We start from the raw sequence: 22,510 nt of genomic DNA, 5'->3' as shown, positions 1-22,510 counted from the left end.
AGATAGGAAAATGCCAGTAAAGGAAAGATGACATTGGAATGGAGCCGTGAGTAACAGGGAAAAGCAACTTTCTGGATAGATACGTACAGCGATATCGAAATCACACCACTGCAGATAGATATAAAGATAGATAGGTAGAAATTAATATCAGATCATGTGTATGAGAGAGAGAGAGAGAGAGAGAGAGAGAGAGAGAGAGAGAGAGAGAGAGAGGAGAGGCTGGGAAAGTGCAGTCATTAGTTTCACATTTATTTTCAAGTAATGAAATTCCGGAAAAATAACGCGTAAATATGTTGCTCATTACACGTGGCTCACCAAATAGCGCAACGATTATTTTAATAAATAACACGTTTCCATGAATTTTCTTCCATGTGTCGCTTTGCTGATAAGAAAAATGACAATCTTTTCACACCTACATAAAACGTAGGATCAATTGGAAAAGTGCTGAAAAAGGGTTGGTTGTAAGAGGGTCAAGGAGCGTGTAATTCCCAGATGAAAAATGATCTTCAACAAACTTTTCATATTGAAGTAAATTGCTGAAGTTCTAGCCAGCACACCACCACTCAGGGGGAAGTTCGGGAAGTTTTTGCTTTACATTTAGTACGTCGACTTTTGACGCCCACCGCCAATGTAGAACCTTCCATGCTCTCTCTCTCTCTCTTCTCTCGTCGTCTCTCTCTCTCTCTCTCTCTGTCTCTCTCTCCTCTCTCTCGTCTCTCTCTCTCTCTCGCTGTGCTTCTGCTTGTCTGTTAGTCCGTCATTGCGCACTTCAGCATTTGACAGATTTGTCTAAATCTTTCAGCTGTAGCACGACACATCCACGTTTTTCGTTTGACATTATGAGTTACTTTTGCCTTTTGTTGGAATCTCATTTTGAGCATCTGCCCTTGCACGTGCACACAAACACATTATATATATATATTATATAATATATATATATATATATATATATATAATATATAGATATATATATATATATATATATATATATATCTATATATATATATATATATCATTACATACGCTACATACGTACATACATATATATATATATATATATATATATATATATATATATATATATATATATATATATATATAAGTCATATCACATTACCGTGATTCATATACATACATCGAGCTACAATGTCCTTTAATATCTAATTCGCTCTACCTCGGAATTAATATATTTTCATATATGCTTAACCGAGGGGAATTTTTTTTTCGATAATAGATTTACCTGTACTTGGGCGCGAACGCAGGTACATTATAAATCCAGGACCGTCAGTGGAAGCGGCTGACCACCCAAACCGCGGGATACCTCCCGCGGTTGTTGGGTGGTACCGCTTCCACAGACGGTCCTGGATTTATAATGTACCTGCGTTCGCGCCCAAGTACAGGTAAATCTCTTATCGAAAAAAAAATTCCCCTTCGGTTAAGCATATATGAAAATATATTAATTCCGAGGTAGAGCGAATTAGATATTAAAGGACATTGTAGCTCGATGTATATATATATATATATATATAATTATATATATATATATATATATATATATATATATGTATATATATATATATATATACATACACACACACATATATATCTATATATATATATATATATATATTATATATATATATGTATATATATATATTTATATATATGTGTGTGTGTGTGTGTGCGTGTGTGTGTGCATACAAGTTTTTATCCGTTAATTAAGCTATTCACGTCTGTTGATCATTATCATTGAATAAGACTATTCTGATATAAGTAATGAAGGTGCCTGTTACGTTCCCTTTCCAGGTTGAAAGTCTTTTGCTTCTTTAATTTGAAGTTTTAGAATCCAGTTAGCTTACTTTAAACATAACTCTGCTGCGAGGTTTCATAAAAAACTCAATGACGAGCTTCAATCCAAATTGACTTTGTAGCTTGCCCACTCTTACTTTTTGAGGTCACGGGTCTCATTGTAACCAGCTGCAGCTTGCAGCAGTCGACTACTGCAAAGGTGCGTTGCAAGTTTCATTGATACTTAGCGCGGGTATAGCTAAGGCTGGCCTTGACTTGACTACATCGTTATCGGCGAAGCATTCTTATAAGCACAAATTATAGAAGATTTTCTCATGAAATCAGAGTTTATACTGTTCTTTTCTATTAAAGACAATTATTCTCCATAAGTACGCCAGCAAGTATGAGAATAATGGTACTTCGTTTAGAGAAAATGTTAGGATGGTTTTTTTTTCTTTTTCATTAATTGTGCACCACACTGGTTAACCTCATACTGAACACCTTTCTTTTAGCCGGGGCAGGGATCTGCTAAGACTAAATGGTTTACCTAATATCCTTATAAAACGAATCATTGTACATTCTGAGGATCAAGAAGAATATTTGTTTTACAAATAAAAGTAACATTTTATTTTAGTCCATTCACTGTTTAAAGTGTTACATCATACGATAGTCTACAGTTTTACAAAGCATTGAGTTAAGTGTATGAATTATTTTTGTGTCTTTAAGTGCGATATAGAAAGTGCTTCGTGTAGCTGGAAGGTATATCTGTAATGATAACACACGTACACACACACGCATTATTTAGTATATACGTATATATATATATATATATATATATATATATATATATATATATATATATATATATATATATATATATCTTGTGCGTAAACATGGATTAAAATTGTCAACTTGTACTATGTTTGTGTATGTGACAATGCATATGTATATGCATGTGAACGTTTATGTGCCAAAATGTACACTGAGCAAGTTAGTTGTGGTATAGGATACAGTTCCATATAACATCAAATTTTTCAAAGTAAATAAACACATGGGATTGGAAATGTCAGTTGACGTTATATACAGCCAAGAAAATCACACGTACAAAAGTGACATTGTAATATTTTCATTTCTATAGTAACCTATAGGGGGGTCTTTGACAACAGGGTTTCATGTCCGGTTTTTGACGTTGGTCATTTTTCCAAGTTATAGTTTATTTATTACAATAAGCGAAAATGGAAAATATAACTCATATTAGGAATGCAGATGCCATATATATACAAAAAGAAGTGATATGTTGATTTTCATATTTGATATACAAATAAACAGAATTGAAAACAAAATTGGTGATACTCGAACAAATCGAAAGATAATTTTTAGGTAAAAAAAGGATTGATTGATTGATTGATGTAAAAATGTACCATGGTGTCACAACACTTAGGTCATCGATGAAAAAAAAAGGACAGATTGACCTTTATATTAGAGAAGTTTAATATAATTCTGAAATATTTATGCTTAGTCTTGAGCACCGGAATATTATATAAGTTACATTTTCACAGAACAATTTACTGTAAATTTGCCTTTCTCTCGTTCCCGGAATACTAAAGGATACCCCATATATACATATACACACACACACACACACAAATATATATATATATTATATATATATATATATATATATATATATAATATATATGTGTGTGTGTGTGTGTGTGTGTGTGTGTGTGTGAAAAAGATTCATATGAGTTGTCTTTCAGTAGCTCATTATAGTATGATATCATGTGACTCTTCTCTTGTCTATTAAGTCTGAACTCACCTGTCACCTTCGGTCTCTTCTTATTCAGCTATCCAACATCTCAAAATTCTCTATACACGATTTTCACCTTGCATTTAAAGGTGAATCCTTTGAACGAGGTTTTAAAGTTTCACATAAGTAATAAGTTTCACGCTCTCTCATCAGTTGCTGGGTGAACTCCCAAGTTCCATAATAGGTCTCTTATTTATTTCAGTACCTTATCATAACATACGGGTCACCGCAGTCCAATGGCACATGCTGACACAACGCCGGTTTATTCTGTACCAGCCTGATATGAAACGATCATACCGGACAGGATTCGGTATCCCACAAATGTTTGAGGCTATGGTCAATTTTAGTTGCAATTTTTATAGTTCTACATCAGAACTCATTTCTGGTAATATAGTTGAGAAGGCTCTACAGAGCTATGTTTCTTCTTTCCTATTTTTCTGACTGAGCCTTCATTATTTTCATATATATTGAGTTTTAGATATATGGATGGGTAAAATAGTAGATTGCTTTGAAACGTAACAACAACCGATAATAATAAGGATATCAGACGCAAAGGTATGCTCATCAGAAGTAATAATACATCAGATCAATGAAGTTTACTGAGTAAGACTTTAGCAAATTGCTTCTAACTTTCTCCTAATGGCAAAAAATACTTAAAAGGCAGTGATCACTTTTAACACTGGGAATAAATGGGCAAAAACATAGCAAAAAAGCCTGGAAAAGCTGGGTTATAAGATGGACAAGTATCTTGTAATTCCCAAATTGAAAATGATTCCAACATACTTTCATAGGGAAGTGAATTGCTGAAGTTCCAGCCTTCACACCACCACGCAGGAAAACTTCGAAAGTGCTCGCTTTACATTTAGTACATCGACTTTTGACGTTTACTTCATTGCGAGATTGTCTTTCACCATTGTAAGTGTCCACCTATAGCACATGAAAGATATATATATATATATATATATATATATATATATATATATATATATATATATATATATATATATATATATCTATATATATATATATACTACATATATTGTATATCTATTCAGTATATATATTTTTGTATAGGAAACACCACTTTATCAAGGTTTTTTCTTTAACTTTTTTTGCGAATGTTTCTTTAGATGATGTTTTTGAGAACTGGTTGCGAATGTTACTTCCTTCTGCACATACTGCGCATCAAAAGAATTTTTTTTCTCTTGAAATTGTAACTCCTAAGGATTTAAAAAAATAATTATTAGTTAATAAATTTTAGGAAAAAATCTCCGAGGCCTTTACTGGACAGTGACGAAAGTTGCAGAATGTGGGATCAGAACTAAAGGAAAGCAAGTCTTGAAACAGAAAAATTGATGAGCGAAGTGGCTGGTTATCCACCCTGCCAAAAGATTTCTTGTGGACATGGGCCTTTGTCCTTTGGGCTTATGCCTTAAAAGATGGCCCTGTGAAGAGGCAGGAGGAGGAGGAGGAGTAGTAGTAGTAGTAGTAACAGCAAGAATAGAAGAAGATTGGGAAATGAAGGAGGATGTGTAAAACTGCAGTTATAAAGCTGGAAAAAGAAGAAACGTCCCAGTTCACCAATACATTTCTTGAAGAATGCCTCTGGTTCATGTTTGATTGTAGACGTTACGAATATGAGCGCACAATTTTCTTATGTACAAAAATAAATAGCAAAATCATATTAGGGCAAATTGCCTAAACAAGGGAAGAGTCAACATGTAATATCATACTAAGAGTTAGAATAAGGAACACCAGTCTTTCTGTATCTAACGGAAACGGAGCAGATTTGCACACAACAATCTCATAATGATATATACACTTGCTGAAGTACTTCCTACGATGGGAAGTTTCCCTACACATTCATGAGTCACCAAGACCGCGATCTGTGTCAAGGCGCCGAAGAAGTCTGGGATTCTTCTCTCGATGACTGAATATCCACCGGGACGAGTCTCATGACGATGACCGTTACGGTAAAGTGGAGCAGGTGCGGTTTGAATGAGAAAGGGGGCAGCCTAGGGGTAGGGAAAAGGAGAGGGGCCGGGGAAGGTGGAGGCGATCCCTCAGAGATAAGGGGTGTTGCTGCTATGGAAGAGCAGGAGAGCCAGTAGCCACAGGGATCCAAACGTTGTCACAGAACAGCCTGAAACAGAGAGAAGAAGAATTCTGAAGCTGGAAACTAGAACTAAGGTTTTTTGTCATGGCGGACATATGCTGGGTCTAGAACATTTTATCTTTAGCGGGAAGTAACACTAAAGACACCAGTTCTAGTAAGCCTCATTAATATATATATATGTATATATATATATATATATATATATATACATATATATATATATATATTATATATATATATATATATATATATATATATAATATATATATACATTTATGTAAAACAATAGTTCGGTCTCTGTAATCGATTTCATGGATGGAGCATGAGAATAGAAAAATGTCTTGAGATTCCCTGGGAAGCAAAGAAGAAACCAAGACAATGGAGGAGCCCTACTTTTCTTTTATCTCATTTCTTTAATTTCTTGTTTCCTAAATAAAATTCCAGCTACCGAGATTCATGAGGTTGAATAAGTACATTATGCAACAGTCCTTGTTTGGTATTATTCCACTAATTCTAAGACCTTTCTGAACTATCCTGCCATTTCTCAACCACATCCTGTATTATATGATATTATGGTGCATTGTACTAAAAGTCTATGGTTATGCATAGAGCATCCTTTTTGTAGTTTAAAATCATGTTTAAATACAATAATGATCTTAACGTAACTAGTCCAAACAATATGAAAAAAGTGGGTATCAAGGATATGGTTCAGCCTACGATATAGAAATGACAAGGTAGTCCCGCTCTAGCGACGAGTTTGGGACTCATCTGCGCATGTAATTTTGCGACGTCACCCAAACCGGTCGAAGCCACAATTTACTGATGTGAACATAGGGTTAATTGCCTTTGTTACATTTTGAAACGCAATGTAATGAAATAAATATCCCTCCGTAGATTTCAGCGGAGAACGCGATTTTGAACGTATGAAATATTGTAGTTCTTGTGAATATCGACATTGAAGAAATGAAATAGGCGAAATGTTGCACAAATAAGTCTTTTTTTGTGTGTGAAACTTTTAGAAACTGGCAGGATCCTGGAGTCTGACGCCATGGGATTTTTTCCTCGGTTTGTTTAAACTTCCCTGTCTTGTTCAATTTACATAGTTTAATTTTGTGATAAAATTGTGAACCCCAATTTTATCACAAAATTACACTGAAATTTAACAAAATACATGAACATGAAAGGCAGACTCGCGCCAATGGATAACTTTCAAAAGAAAATCAACTTTTAAACAAATGACACCAGGTCCCAAATGCAACGACAAGTTTTTAAAAAACCGGGGAAAAGTCACATGACATCAGACTCCAGGATCCTGCCAGTTTCTAAAAGCTTCTCACAAAAAACCTTATTTGTGCAACATTTCGCCTATTCCATTTCTTCAATATCGATATTCACATGAACTACAATATTTCATATGTCCAAAATCGCATTCACCGCTGAAATCTATGGAGGGATATTTATTAAATTGCATTTCAAAGTGTAACAAAGGCAGTTATCCCTATGTTTACATCAGTAAATTGTGGCGTCGACCGGTTTGGGTGACGTCACAGATTATGGTCGGTTACATAAAAATACACCGGACCTGCGCATGGGACTACCGGTGTTTTCTATATCGTGGTTAAGACCGCTTGATTTGTCCTCAGATTTTGTTGTTCCTGACGTCAGTGACCCCAAAGTTACCAATTGAACAATAGAAATAGTTACAGGGCTCCCAAGGAGTACTAGGTCATCTGATCAAGACTCCTTTGACAATATGGCATTCATAGGTTATGATTATAGTTACAGTTGGTGACTTTGTCTTCCTTGAAGTAACAGAAGGGCAATGTTCCAACTTTAATGCTCGTTTTGTAATTTCCTCAAAATTTATGTAAACGGCAGTTTTCTTAGTCCTATTACTTTTAGGCCCATGATACATTTTTTATGGTATTTTATATCTTTTTTGTTCTTATTTATTTTTGAGAGTTTCTCTTCAATTGAATGTTAGTGACACCTTGATTCCAAAGGTGCAGATTTCGCTAATACTCGCCACCTATAACACCGTTCCCGCATCTTCCACCATCGAATTTAGCTGCTAGACTTTGTCTCTGACACTATCAATATGCAGAGTGAAAAGACTAGCTATTTTATTAAACACTAAGCAATGGGAGAAGGCAATAGCAACACTGTAAACAACAATAAATATGGAAATATAATTAGTGTCGTAGTGAAAGCGTATGTCTCAGTAGAAAATAGCCAGAGAGAGACAGAGAGACAGAGAGATTATGAAGAAGTTAAAACATGTTCTTGTATCTTGTTCATGGATGCTTGAATGCAGGTATTCCAGTTCATCTGGCGCGGTCCGAATTACAGTGTTTAATTTAAGTGCCTCATAATCTGGTGATGCCCTAGCGTTGTGGTTCCTAACGTGAAGGGCGTCAGCAATTTTCAGGGGAGGTGCGAGCTAGGGATAAATGATAAATCCTCTAATTATTTTCGTTATTCTCTTAACGCGAGTGAGGAACTAATATTCAAAAGTTTATGAAAAAGCGCAAAAGTATCGCCGCCTTATAACGTTAGTATCTCATCTTCTCCTTTGATTTTCTCTTTATACTTTATGGTTTCAATACTATTACTACTTTTAGTTTTCTGTAAAAGAAAACTTTTAGATGGCTATTTGCTTGTCCGTCCGCCCTCAGATCTTAAAAACTACTGAGGTTAGAGGGCTGCAAATTGGTATGTTGGTCATCCACCCTCCAATCATCAAACATACTAGGTTGCAACCATTTGGCTTCAGTATTTAGGATTTTATTAACGGTTAAAGTTAACCATGATCGTGCGTCTGGCAACTCTGTAGGACAGGCCACCACCGGGCCGTGGCTGAAAGTTTAATGGACCGCGGCTCATACAGTATTATACCGAGACCACCAAAATATAGATCTATTTTCGGTGGCCTTGATTATACGCAGTACAGAAAACTCGGTTGTGCCGAAGATACTTAGGCGCATATTTTATTCGTTAATATAATAATGATATAATAATACTAAGGATAATGATAATCGTAATAATAATAATAATGACATAAAATCAATTTAAACTTTCAAAAGGTTCGATAGATCCGGACTTTATTTTTATACATATAATCTTTGGAAAAATCTCCCGAAAAGTGGAAAAGCGCTGCTGTTTAATCTCACAATATTCACAGTGATGTAATTACTGGACAAGAGGAAACATCGTATCCATCGTGGCCTAAATATTATATATATAAAAAATCTAAAACACTCTAATTAGTTAATTTTGTTACTGGAGAGGAATTTTGTTTATTTTTTAGGGGGGAGAGAAGAGGGTGGTGGGGGGGGGGGGGGTTTGGACGGTGCGTTGGTGCCTTAGTGACCTAATAAAGGTCCAGTTGCGCTTTCTCTCAGTTTCAAAAATCTCTCTTCGATATTGTCGAAGTGGGTCAAAATAAAAGGATTGAGAAGTCTGATTTAAGCAAAACTTTTTCTGAGCGTGAATAAAAATGACGATGATTTTAACGATAATGATAAGATGACCAAGAGGAGAGTGTTGAAGAACATAGTCCAAATCTTCCAAGAATAAAATTCAACCTAAAGTGTGATCTCCCGCAACTTTCCGCCCCCCCCCCCCCCCACCCCCATCTCCCAATTCCCTAACCTTCCTAATACTTTCCTTCCCTCCCTTCCTGTACATAGCAGGTACCCTGTTGGGGCTGGATACTCAATTAGAGAACTACTTGGACAAGAATCGGAGTAATTTGTCTTCTTTTTATCGTCTGAATCTAATTATCTCATGTTTACCCACTTCTTTCAGTGTCTCCCCCATTTCCACTTGCTCTCTTATTGGCTCAAAGCAACCTATTATTTTTATTGTCTTTAAAATCCCAGACCTGCAATTAGCGCGCGAGCACGGGAAAAGGAGTTTTATTGTTGGAAGACGTAAGGATGCCTCTCTGCAAGTGGGAGGCGCTTAGGAGGTCCGACGTCGTAAGCGGAATTGGCAGTAAATAAAGTTAACAGTATGAGCTAAACTGCCCATATTTTCTTCAGTGTTCATAATACGCACGGATTCCTGAGGAGGAAGCTGAAAAGGCCGCATGTTTGCTAAGTATTTTCCATAACCTAGATACGAGATGGAGTGAAATAAATAAATCACTGGATAAGTTAATAAACATATGTGACACTTTTATTGCGATAGGTAAATAAACATATAAAGACGCTTTTACTGAAGACCTTTGGGATCAAACCGCGCAACCCACCTGCCGTAGCACCGTCGAGCACTGACGCGTGGTAAGGTCTAGAGGTCATGATGACCTCCTCCGTCCATTTCTCGTAGACGCCGGGAATCTCAGAGTAACACCTGATCCGGGCCTGACCATCCTGCAGTAACCGCGGCGCCAGATAGAAGTGGAGTCTCAGGACCGAAGTGGTGAGGCCGTTTTCGTCGGTGGTGTCCCTCTGGGGCTCGGTCCACCCTAATGGTGCCTGAGGGAGGAAATGATCGTAACAGCCCTTTTGATCAGATGTGGAACACGGACAACCTCACACCTAACCAAAGAGTTAATAGATGGAAAACACTCAATAATGATAAGAATTGGGTATGGGTTACTCATCTAATTAAAGAAATCAAGGCTTAGAAACTTGCAACAAACCACGAGAGTCTAGTGTGTGCGATAATGGCTCACAACGAAACATTAGTAGCCAAAATATTTTGACATTAATCAGGATGACTGTATATCAACTTTTCCATTGGTTAGTCAATCATTAATAAAAACTTTAAAATCTTGGCAAACAAACCAGTATGATAGAAAATTTAATGTGGGAATCGTTAAACAATCTTACATTGATTTCATTCAGGTTTGTGCAGCTGATAAAATAACATCCTGATAGAAAATGATGCTGGCTGGAGACGTTACTGACATAACATGAAACTGATGGATTAGGCTGTTGATGAAATAAGATACTGATAGACTGTAACAGACTTGGATACTAATCAAAGATAATACTGATAGAATCAAATGGTGGTAAAAGAGGATGCTGACAGAATAGAATGCTGGTAAAAGCATTTGAATTCGTAGCTTGAAATCAGCATTTTTGAAGAGGAAGGTTGGAATGAGCTGTTTTTCAAAACCTCACTGTAAACAAGAAAGAGTAAACTGAAACAGTAGAATTGGTATTCGGGTAAAAAAAAATAAAGAGAGAGAGAGAGAGAGAGAGAGAGAGAGAGAGAGAGAGAGAGAGAGAGAGAGAGAGAGAGGGGAGGAGGAGGTTGGTGGTTAGCGGAAAAGATAGTAACGGCTAGCTTTTATACATATTTTCAAAGAAATCGAGGCGGACTTGGTTACCCAAAACAAGAGAAACGCATCTTACTGGCTGATTGTTGACTGAGAAAGAGAGTTGAGCTGGTGGATGGGATCGTCGCGATGTGCAATTGATATCGATCCAGTCTCCAGAGGAGTAATGGCTTTCGACTCCTTGAATTTCAGGTTCCTCGTCTGGCGTATCTGTTGGAACAAAACAGCAAGATGTCCTTTGTGGTTACTTTAGAAGCTCTGATGACAAAAACAATAACATTCATTTGTGTTTCCCTGTTTATTCAAGGCGTTTTGTTACTTGCTTATTGTGGTTACTTCATGCAGACACATATCAATAGAAATACACACGTACTTGATGTTCTCAGAGAAAAAAAAAGGTGTTGAGAATACATAAACGTTTTTGCGTTAAAAAGTTTAGTACATTAATTGGCTAGGCTGATACCCTTACTATTAGTCAGTATAGTCATGCTGACTATTACAGACTGTTAAAGGTTTAGAAAATGATGTATAGATTTGCGTCCTTGGCTAGATTTTTTTATTTCTCTTTGAAGTTTCATATCCTCTCTCTCTCTCTCTCTCTCTCTCTCTCTCTCTCTCTCTCTCTCTCTCCTTCTTTATCTGCCCATCGGTCTTTCTGTCAATCTGGTTCCCTAATTCTTTCTCTCATTCTCTCTCAACGAACACTTTCTCTTGATAAAATTTGCACTAAAGTCATTAATTATTTTATTAGTAGATATGGCCATTTTTTGTTTGACGTGGAAGGAGTCCATGAGCCAATTAATGTTATGTGTGTAGAGAGAGAGAGAGAGAGAGAGAGAGAGAGAGGAGGAAGAGAGAGAGAGAGAGAGAGAGAGAGAGAGAGAGAGAGAGAGAGAGAAAGTTGTGGCTATAAACCATTGCTGTTTTCAAAATGAACCATTCCTGCTTGTGTTGGGATGCAAATTTTATTACTGAAATAATTTTGTTTTGTTTTGTTAGCAGATTAAAAATGAGTAATGTCTCATATCTAAAATATTAAAATGTCAGGAGTAAATAAACACACATCAGCCGGAGCATCTGGGCTTTATTACAGTTGCATAAATGAGAATGGAATAAAAAAGTAAACTTGATAAATAAACAATCGCCGATAGACTTCACTAATTCCCAAAACTATTCTTCCAGAGATTTCCAGGAAAAATAGAAGAACAAGTAAAAAGCGGACAGAAAAGGTGTAGAGAGACAGACAAAGCCATCTCAATAGTTTTCTTTTACAGAAAACTAAAGCATAAAAATGCTTATATAAAAGTGCCTCACAGAAAAGAAAATAGAAAGAAGAGGTTATCAGATAATGCAAGATGCATGAAGCGCAAATACACGCAATGCGTGCAAGCACTTTGTCTACAATTGGCTAGACTCCCTGAAATCCTCCCAAGAGGAGAGAAAGAAACATGTTGCAGTATTGCCAGAAGAAAAGTGCCAAGCACGGGAGATGGAAATGCGTTATCGACCGAAAGAGCGAAGAACAGACATGCAGAATCGCTACAGTAACAAAACAGCAAATAAGAGTAGGTAAATGTAACTACCGCAGGGGCAAACGGGAAAATATAAAGTTTTTATGATAAAGAAAATTACGCGGAAGTATAAGTAAAGTTTGTAAACTGAACTTCGGTTGGTTTAAATTAAGCCGACGTTATGCCAGTAGGGTATCAAAGGGGAAAGGAGGCCTAGTGTAGACCTCCCGACTTAGATTATCTAACCAGCAGAGGACGAGACAAGAAAGACAAAAAAAAAAAAAAAAAAAACTGCAGGGCGAGATGAGTATGAATCTTCTATCACTTCAGACAAATTTCTCAAAACTGGCAATTTTTTATTTTTGGTATATTTTCATACTCCCTCTTATTTGCCACTTATGACAATAATCTGAAAATGTCCCCGCTTTTAATAGACCTAAACTTTATTCAGAGAGAACCAATTGCTAATTCATTTCTTAATGATAATATATACCCACACCATTAAAATATGGATAATTATTGAAAAAGCTCTTCAAAATTCTTATCGTTTGATAGACATTATTGTTGACTTCAACACGAAATAAAGAACCTTTCATGAGTAGTGCAAAGCTAGATGGCAAGTCGGGAAATCTAGTTTTTTTGCTCTTTACAATTCCAAGTTCTGCTTGCTTCAGATTCTCTGTAACTTCTGGCAGTGTCGCGTTTTTTATGTCACAAAGTGTCTCGGTGTTCCCACTCACTGCACCAGCTGGAATATCTTGCGTGAACTTAGGTCTCTGCAATATCTTCCCTTCTGTTTATAGGTCGGTACTGAACTCTTTCAGGAGTCTTAGTTTTATCGATAGCTTGTATAGCATGATGAATTTAGTATTCAAATTGTCTACACACACAGTCTCTTGCGTAGCTCGGTGTTGTGCAAGACAAAGAAAAAGAAAAGTATGTAAGGAAGGAAAATTGTTATAATTCCCTCAGATTTCGTGAACAAAAGATGCTAAAGAGAAAAAGAAGTCAGACGAAACGGGGTCTGGAGTGGGGGTCATGAACTATCGTGACCTTGAAACCTTAAAACTTCTGAAATAAAAATAGAGTTCAGTGAAATAAAATATGTAAAAAAAGCGCAACCTCTGGCATGAAAAGTCCAACAGTAAAATCCACTTCTCGCAAAGTCACGAACTTAGAGACCAACTGTCCATGACCGATCGCTTTGTTTTAGCTAAACGTCGAGGAGCTATTACGTACCACCTGCTTCCATGGTGCCATTCTTTGACTCTCCGTCTGTCCCTTTCTTTCTCCCTGTGTGTATGTGTATGTTTGTGCGTCGTGCCACCTGTCATATCACTGTTATCGTACTCTCTTTTTCTGTGTGTGTGTGTGTGTGTGTGTGTGTGTAGCGGGTTATGTGGCTTTTCATTGGCAACATTCACTTCAGTGTAATGGTTATGAGGTTCTTTCTTTTAAGATTTTCAGTGAGTTATACATTGTTAACATATTTGCTGCTTGTCACAGTTCTTTATATGACTGTCTCATGGAAGGGATTAGGGTGGCTCAGTCACAGGATTCAAAAGGTTCATTTCTTGTTAGCGGAGACTGCAGTGCAAAGTACAGCGAATGGCTTAATTCAAATTCCACAGATCAATGTGGCCAGTCTGCTCTTGAGTTCTATGTATCCTTCGTTTTTTCCAGCTAATACACATTTTTCTGGTAATAGATTAGACCTCATATTCACTGATGTTCCAGCTATCGTCAAGGCTAGCGTCTGAGAGTATAAAGGCACTTTCGACCATTGTGCTATTCAGGTGGACATATTTATCTGTCAATCAGTATATTTCTAATGCCACCATCGGAAGAACGGTCTGACTGAAACCTAGAGCCAATAAGGAATGCATTATTGAAGCTTTTCGGGTACTTAATATTTCAGATGTCATATCAGATCCAGATCTCTAGAAAACATTGAATGAAATGCTGATGGCTATATTAATAAGGTATGTCCCTAGAAAGGACATCAAATTCAGGACAAATGACCAGCCATGGTTTGATGATACATGTAGAGGAGTTTATCATAATAAACAGACCTTCACTACACGGAGACGAAATCGTTCACAAGAAAATGACACATTTTTGCTGAGTCTCGCTGTGCAGCTAATAGAATCTACCATTTAGCTAACAGAAATGACAATAATACTTTAAAGAGGAACTTGTTGGACCAAACTCGAACTCGTCTTCTATCCTACCACTACCTACAGATGAGGGTAGATTGGTTACCGACGCTAAGGAAAAGCCAAACTGCTTCTTTGAGCTTTTGCAGATAAGCAATCAGCCGAGGATGCCCCTTTCCTTGATTCTTGTCATCTTGAACCTATTCTTACGAAATTTGTATTTTATAAAAAGATTTCTAGTGAGTAGGCTCCCATGATCAGTAGTATATGGATGAGCGCAAGTTTAGTTATACAGTGCCTGCTTGAAAGTGTGACCCATCAGAAGACTGCAGTAAATACAGCGAGTGGCTTAATTCAAATTCCACAGATCAACATGGCCGGTCTGCTCTTGAGTTCTGTGTATCCTCCGATTTTTCCTCGCTGATTGAGGAACCCATGTATATTTCTGGTAATAGATTAGACCTCACACTCATTGATGTTCATCGTCGAGGCCACGGTCTGCGAATATATAAGCACTTCCGATCACTGTACCAATGAAGCGGACATATCTGTCAATTAGCATATTCTTCATGCTACCGTTGGGGAAACTGTCAGGCTGAAATCTAGAGCCAGTATGGATTGCAATACTGAACTTTTTCAGGTGCTTAATATTCCAGTTGCCATATGAGATCCAAATCCCAAGAAGACATTGAATGAAATGCTGACTGCTATTTTATTCAATAAGATGTGTCCCTAGAAAGGTCATCAAATTCAGGACAATTGACCAGCCATGGTTGATGATACAATTTGTGGGGCCTACCATGACAGACAAAATTCAGCACTTGATACATAATTGTTCACATGAAAACTACAATTTTTTTTGAGGCTCGCAATACTGCGAATAGAATTTACCTTATTGCTGAAACAAGTTACAAGAATTCCTTAAAGAGGACACTTGGTAAACCAAATTGGCATCCTCAATCTGGGTCAGGCTCGTCTTCCATTCCACCACTACTAACAGATGATGGTAGATTGGTTATTGGCTATAAGGAAAAGGCTGAACGTCTTCATCGAGCTTTTGAAGCTATGTAATTAGCTGAGGATGTCCCTTTCCCTGGTAATTGTCATCCTGAGCCTATTTTGCCAAAATTTGCATTCCTTTCTAGGGATGTTAAGAAAATTCTTTATAATTTTGATACTGATGGTTTCTTATCTTTTTTTTTTCTTTAAATAAAGGTTTCTAGCGTGTTGGCTTCCAAGGTTAGTAGATTCTATAGATTTAGAGGTCGACGCAGTATCTTTGCGTCATCTAAAGGATTGTTGCCTGATAGTTGATATGCATATAGATTGCAGTTAGGTACTTGCAATGCTATTTTGGATTTGACATGCATTTGCAAGATAACCTTGATGAAAGTTTTGAGTGTAAAGTAATTCAAATAGATTTTGGTGCTGCTTTCTATTTAGTAAATCACAAGGCACTTATTATTGTTTTAGGATTACTTTAACTTTCCTTACAGGTAGGCAGCAACGAGTTACTTTTATGAAATCTTTAGCAAACCAAAATATGTTGTGTACGGAGTTACAAAGGGTAGTTTTCTTAGTCCACTGTTATTGTTAGTGCATACAAGTGATATGGTTGTTGGTCTGGAGAACAAGTATGCTGATGATGCGACACTTTTGGATATTGTAGTCTCCTGCTATGAGAAATAATGCTGTCCTTAGTGTCAATCATGACACGGACCGGATTACTGAATGGTGTCGTCAGTGGGTTATGAGGCTGAATTCCAGTAAAACGAAATCACTTGATTAACAGATCTTGTACAGATTTTCCACCCCATCCTCCCCTCAGATGGATGGGATTCTGCTGGAAGAGTCTGAAGCTTTTACTATTCTTTGTGTAGCTTTTGACTCACATCTTGCTTTTGAGAAACATCTAATAAAGTTTCAGCAAATGGCGCACAAATTAGGTATTGTATATAAGACCTCACAAAATCAGTGCAGCCTGTTTTAAGTCATTTGTCCTTCCTTTACTAGAATACTGTTCTCCGGTGTGGATGCCTGCTTCTGCCAGAGATTTATCTCAATTAGACAGAGTGATTTGTGGTGTTTGTTTTGTTTCCTAACATTAGCGGTGATGACTTGGAGCATCGCGGGTGGTCTATTGTTTGTAAATTTTTCTTGAGTTGTATTTCAACAGAGATCTTTCACATTTACAATTTATCTCTGATCCACTTTTCCTGCCGAGAACAAACACATTTGCTGAACAGCAGCACCAATATGCACTAAATGTACCTCGCTGTCGAACTTCTCAGTTCTAGAGGCTCTTAATTCCTCACACCGTTGGGATGCTGTGCAACGGGTACTTCAAAAGCTCAAGCAAAGATTTACCGGATTACTACCTGAAAACAATAATCCTTGTATTCTGATAATTTACTTACACAAAGAAGAGATCAGCTGTTAGACAAGAAAAAAGAAATTACTTTGTAATTTATTTTTTTAGTCGTTATGTATTTACTATTACCTTCTGTTATTTCTTTCAAATGAATACCATGTTCTGTGGAACCTTGAATAGCAAGTCAATGTCTCCTGTTGGCTTGTTCTGTATGGATAGGGTTCATGTTCTGAATAATAATAATAATACTAATAATAAATAATAATAATAATATGTCAACTTCTTTATTCTCTTTTGCTCTTTCTTTTCTGAATAATAATAATAATAATAATAATAATAAAATAATTAATAAATAATAATAATAATAAGAATAATAAAATAATAATATAATAATAATAATAATAAAATAATAATAATAATAAGTACGTCATCTTCCGTATTCTCTTTTTCTCTATCTTCCCTTGAAGTGCGCACCTTCATGGTTGCCTTTCTTTTTGGTCCTTGCCTTATCCACATCCACTACTTTTCCCCATCACTGTCTGTCTCTTTCTCGCCTTATAAACCCACCCCCCTCCCCCCGCGCCCCACGCCTTTACTCTCCCTATCCATCGATCACCTTCAGTTTAAGAAGCCAGAAGGAGCAGGTGGTTCGCAATCGAGGGCCTGATCTGTGACTGATGTGAGCTTCATGCCAAAGGCAGATCAACGTGAATGACTAATGAAAGCATGAATCCCGCTTTTTAAAAATACCTCATAGCGTCTCTAATGGAAAAATAAAACATGTTTATCTTTTTAAACTTCGGAACTTTTGTTCACAAGTTTTATGCAGTGTTTTTTTCTAAATTGCTACGTCAGTGGAAACCTTCAAGCTACAAGTTAACTGATTTTATGCAGTTTTTCTTAAAGAACCAAAATGGATCTTTTTCAGAAACTATTTAGCATTTGTCAGTGACAGGGAATGCTCTCCTTACCCTGGTAAACCCCATGACCTTTTGTTCACCGATTATATGCAGAATTTTAAGTGGCCTAAGGGTTATGTTCGGTTGTATATTTAGCCTCTATATGATTTTTATGAACGAAAGGAAAAACCGTTTACTCCTTCAAACTTAGGCCTTTCGTTCAAAGATTCTGCGTTGTTTTCAAGAGGATAACAGAGCTCTATGAAGTTTTTACTTTCTGTTTTTCCTGAGACTGTACTTTTCATATGAAAGAAATATTCTTATAAACATCAAGCCTGTCATTCATGTACATTTCACCTTTTCAAATTAATGATGGGGCCTTTTAACCACAAACTCTTTGGTTGTTTTTTCTTGAAAGAATTAAGCTGTTCAGTTGCAGCCTCTTATTCAAGGAATCTGCATCTTCTTCAAATAATAGCCAGAGCTGTATTTAGAGTTTGCCTCATATTTGCAAACTATACAGTTTTTTATGAAGTCTGTGTAATATATGTTAATAGAAAAAGAAAATTATTGAAAGCTTGTGGTATTAAATATATAAATAATTTTGAAATGGAAGCAGAATTCATTGTTCTTGTGAAATATCTAGCTCAAATTAAATAACTTTGAAATGGAAGCAGAATTCATTGTTCTTGTGAAATATCTAGCTCAAATTAAATAACTTTGAAATGGAAGCAGAATTCATTGTTCTTGTGAAATATCTGGCTCAAATTAAATAACTTTGAAATGGAAGCAGAATTCATTGTTCTTGTGAAATATCTAGCTCAAATTAAATAACTTTGAAATGGAAGCAGAATTCATTGTTCTTGTGAAATATCTAGCTCAAATTAAATAACTTTGAAATGGAAGCAGAATTCATTGTTCTTGTGAAATATCTAGCTCAAATTAAATATCTTTGAAATGGAAGCAGAATTCATTGTTCTTGTGAAATATCTAGCTCAAATTAAATAACTTTGAAATGGAAGCAGAATTCATTGTTCTTGTGAAATTATCTGGCTCAAATTAAATTTAAGCTAGATGTTAACCAATGCTTTGCGTAACTAATATAACTAGTAACTTTTATTTATGATGATTTGAGAAATAAACCTTATTTTGTACCTCCACTATTACTAACAGTTTGAGAAATGGGGCTTACTGTGAACACGCTTATTTCTGACATTTTGAGAATCTGAGGGGACAACATTAACTCTGATTTGAGGGATAAATCATAATTTGAATCCTGAAGAGTCTAACATTTTGAAATGTAAATCCTAATGTGAATCCCACTAACTCTAATTTAAAGAACAAATCTTGAATTTAACTCCATTCATTCTGACATTTGGACCAATAGTTCGTAATGTGAACCCAACTAACTAATATTTTGATAAATAAAACTGAAAGTAAACCCCACTAATTCCACTATTTTGAGAAATAAATCCTAATTTGAACCATACTATTTCTAACATTTTGAGAAACAGCATTTAGTCTGAACTCCACTTCTTCCAAAGATTTGAGTAATGAATCTTGCTGGAAAGAAGTACATCCATAAGCACAAATATATTCACTAATATTTTAAGCCGTAATATCTTTAAATAGTGATTTCACTTTACCTTGGGAATAACTCACTTCCCGAAGAGATTGTCTAAATCATATTGCACATATTAAGGGATAGTGTAGCTTAATATTAGTGAGTATAGGAAAAGCATCTAGTAATTAGTAACAGTACTATCATACATAGTGACGTGTTACAAACATAGCATTCAACTGTCATGGTGAAGGTTCGATTTCGATTTTAAGTACTGAATCTGAATTCGACGGGAGTATGTACTGTAGAGTTGATATCAACCTCTATCCTTCCTGACAGCCGAATGCATGTAGCGCTCTAATCTCTGCATCAGAACCCAAAAAGCAGAGGGTCAGTTCCTGGTTAGGGCACAGAGAGAGAGAGAGAGAAGAGAGGAGAAACTACTCACCTACGACAGTTAGGTTGGCCTGTTCTGATGCCGTGTGGAAAGTTGGACCATCCGCTGAGACCTCGCAGTGGAATGGCCCAGTGGCTGTTTGGCTGACGTTGGTGATGCGGACGCTTCCTCCCCACGATCTCCCACCCTACAGGGGAAAAAAGTCAAGTATATCTTAGTTTTACCAGACCACTGAGCTGATCAACAGCTCTCCTAGGGCTGGACCGAAGGATTAGATATTTTTACATGGCTAGCAACCAATTGGTTACCTAGCGACGGGACCTACAGCTTATTGTGGGATCCGAACCACATTACATCGAGAAATGAATTTCTATCACCAGAAATAAATTCCACTGGTTCTGCGTTGGCCGAGCCGAGAATCGAACTTCGGACCACCGGATTGGTAGCCGACAGCGAAATCCACTCGTCCAACGGGGAACTCTTACAGGGGAAAAAGAAGTGACAGAACGGGCACTTTGATAAGAGTTTCGTAAATGAAAAATTGCCTGCCTGTATATCTGAAGCGATTTGCTAATTATTGACATCATGTCTGTTGTTAGAAATATGCATAAAAGTTGTTATAGTCCTCATGGTACAAGATGTACAAGTCATATTCAAATGTTTGAGTTTTCGGAGAATGTCAGGTTGATGTGAATTCGTTATGTACAAGTGATACATAATCAGTAAAAATACAGTGCCATTTTATATTGATTTTGTTGGTCTTTCATACATTTTATTCTTGTCAAAGGATATATTTCTGGCGTTTATTAATTACTCCTTCCGGTGGTCTCGTCTTACTTTACGGTGTACACTCGACTGATTAATGGTAAATGCTAACAGTATGATCGGAAACTCGGTATGAATACGTAATCCGAAAATTTTTTGCCGGAAGCAATGAACTGAAGATACTGGTTCCTATGTTTTCATCCCTTCTTATTCGTCTCTCAGTACTGTGGATCTTGCTTTAATTCATTAATCCTTTTTTTATCGAAGTCATTCATAAGTTCTCCATAGTTCTTTATGTTTTCATTAAAGGGTTTATAAAGCCAGACATAAACAAGAAAACAAAAGTTACTTGCTTTCATTTCAGTAACTTACCGCAATCGCAGTATTGTTAAAATATTGCTCATAAGGACCACCACTAGAAACAATTCTTTCAGATAAGCTCAAAATAATGTCTGAAATAAAGGGTGAAAGAATAAGTACATCTATATATTGACTTTAAGATGAAATGAAATTGGCACGATTTGATAGGTTTTGTTGCAAACTCACTGTCCCGTCGTTCAGTTTATTGAACTAATCAGTATAATGGAATATATTATCTATAGAATCAACTGCTTATCATCACTGAAATAGGATAGTGTACTCTAGCATAATAACACCAAATATTTTCAGATTTTCAGACATTTTTCATGTGAGATTAGATAGTTGCTCACCATGAAGTTAAATTTGTTTGTATAGACTATGAATCCTTTCATAATATATCTATTTAAATGTTTGCAGATGTCACAGAGGCAATATACCATGGCATTTTTAAATTCTACTTACCAAAGTGCAACAAATCGAGGTTACTGAAACGCACCGGAGAAATTTTGTTTTGGAGACGATCTGGGTACATTAGTGTCATAATGGTCAAAGCAGTGGCTTCCTTTCAGATTTTTTTTTCTTTGGGGGCTGGGGGTACAAAGGTTTAGAACTAATGGTATGGGTGGGGTAGCTACCGAAGCGAGCCCTATTAGCTGGGGGTAGGGGGCCCGCTGTTAGCCCCCGGAGAATTTTTTTGGAATTTGTCCGCATTTTGGAGCATTTGAAGCCATATAAGAGCTGTATATATATGTATATATATATATATATATATATTATATATATATATATATATATATATATATGATTGTAATAATCACAATGGCCTCTTAACTTCTCAGATTCTTTGCTCCTTTTTGGATACGCTTGTCACTACAAAGCCTGGAGGTCCAACTTCAAAGAAATATGAAGTCATGATGTCCGTTAGCGGGAAACGAACCCGCGATTTCATAATGACGACGAGGTCACCTTGCCGACCTGACCACGAGACGGATCCCGAGGGTTTGAAGTGACAAGCGTATGAAAAAAATAAAAAAAAATAAATAATAAGAGCAAAAAATCTGAGAATTAAGAGGGCATTGTGGCTATACAATTACATAAGTATCTGGTACAAAATGACCAGTAGATTCACACACACACACACACACACACACACACACACACACACACACACACACATATATATATATATATATATATATATATATATATATATATATATTACATAGACACATAAATCTAGTATGATAGGAAGGACGATATAAGAGTAAAGAGAAAGCCTGGTTCTAGTATTATTATTATTATTATTATTATTATTATTATTATTATTATTATTATTATTATTATTATTATTATTATTATTATTTCGAAGGCTAGGGGGGCCAAAAAACAAGTCTTGCGGGAGCCATCGGTGTCTTGAGGGGAGCAAGTGCGCCACCCCACCTGATATCTAAATTTCTTCAACATATTAGCTTTTTAACTCAAGAGTGCG

At 36.4% G+C, this 22,510-nt stretch overlaps 1 protein-coding gene and 1 long non-coding RNA gene across 2 annotated transcripts in view; one reads left to right on the top strand and one right to left on the bottom strand.

Annotated features, from left to right (window-relative positions):
- Nucleotides 1–22,510, top strand: part of LOC135226445 (uncharacterized) — a 67,296-nt gene that overhangs the window by 18,326 nt on the left and 26,460 nt on the right. The gene's annotated exons all lie outside the window — the stretch shown is intronic.
- The window catches only part of LOC135226444 (uncharacterized), a 336,218-nt gene continuing 318,344 nt past the window's right edge, over nt 4,637–22,510 (bottom strand). Inside the window, exons 3-6 of the mRNA XM_064266013.1 lie at nt 19,948–20,083; nt 11,078–11,211; nt 9,967–10,192; nt 4,637–5,741 (exon numbers count right to left, since the gene is read on the bottom strand). Of these exons, the coding sequence (XP_064122083.1) occupies nt 5,662–5,741; nt 9,967–10,192; nt 11,078–11,211; nt 19,948–20,083 (576 nt within the window). The 3' untranslated portion in view covers nt 4,637–5,661. The remainder of the gene's footprint in view (nt 5,742–9,966; nt 10,193–11,077; nt 11,212–19,947; nt 20,084–22,510) is intronic.

The sequence above is a fragment of the Macrobrachium nipponense genome, chromosome 14 (genome assembly GCF_015104395.2).
Source record: "Macrobrachium nipponense isolate FS-2020 chromosome 14, ASM1510439v2, whole genome shotgun sequence".
Classification (NCBI taxonomy): domain Eukaryota; kingdom Metazoa; phylum Arthropoda; class Malacostraca; order Decapoda; family Palaemonidae; genus Macrobrachium; species Macrobrachium nipponense.
Note: the sequence above shows the minus strand (reverse complement) of the source record. Positions and strands in the feature narration are given on the sequence as shown.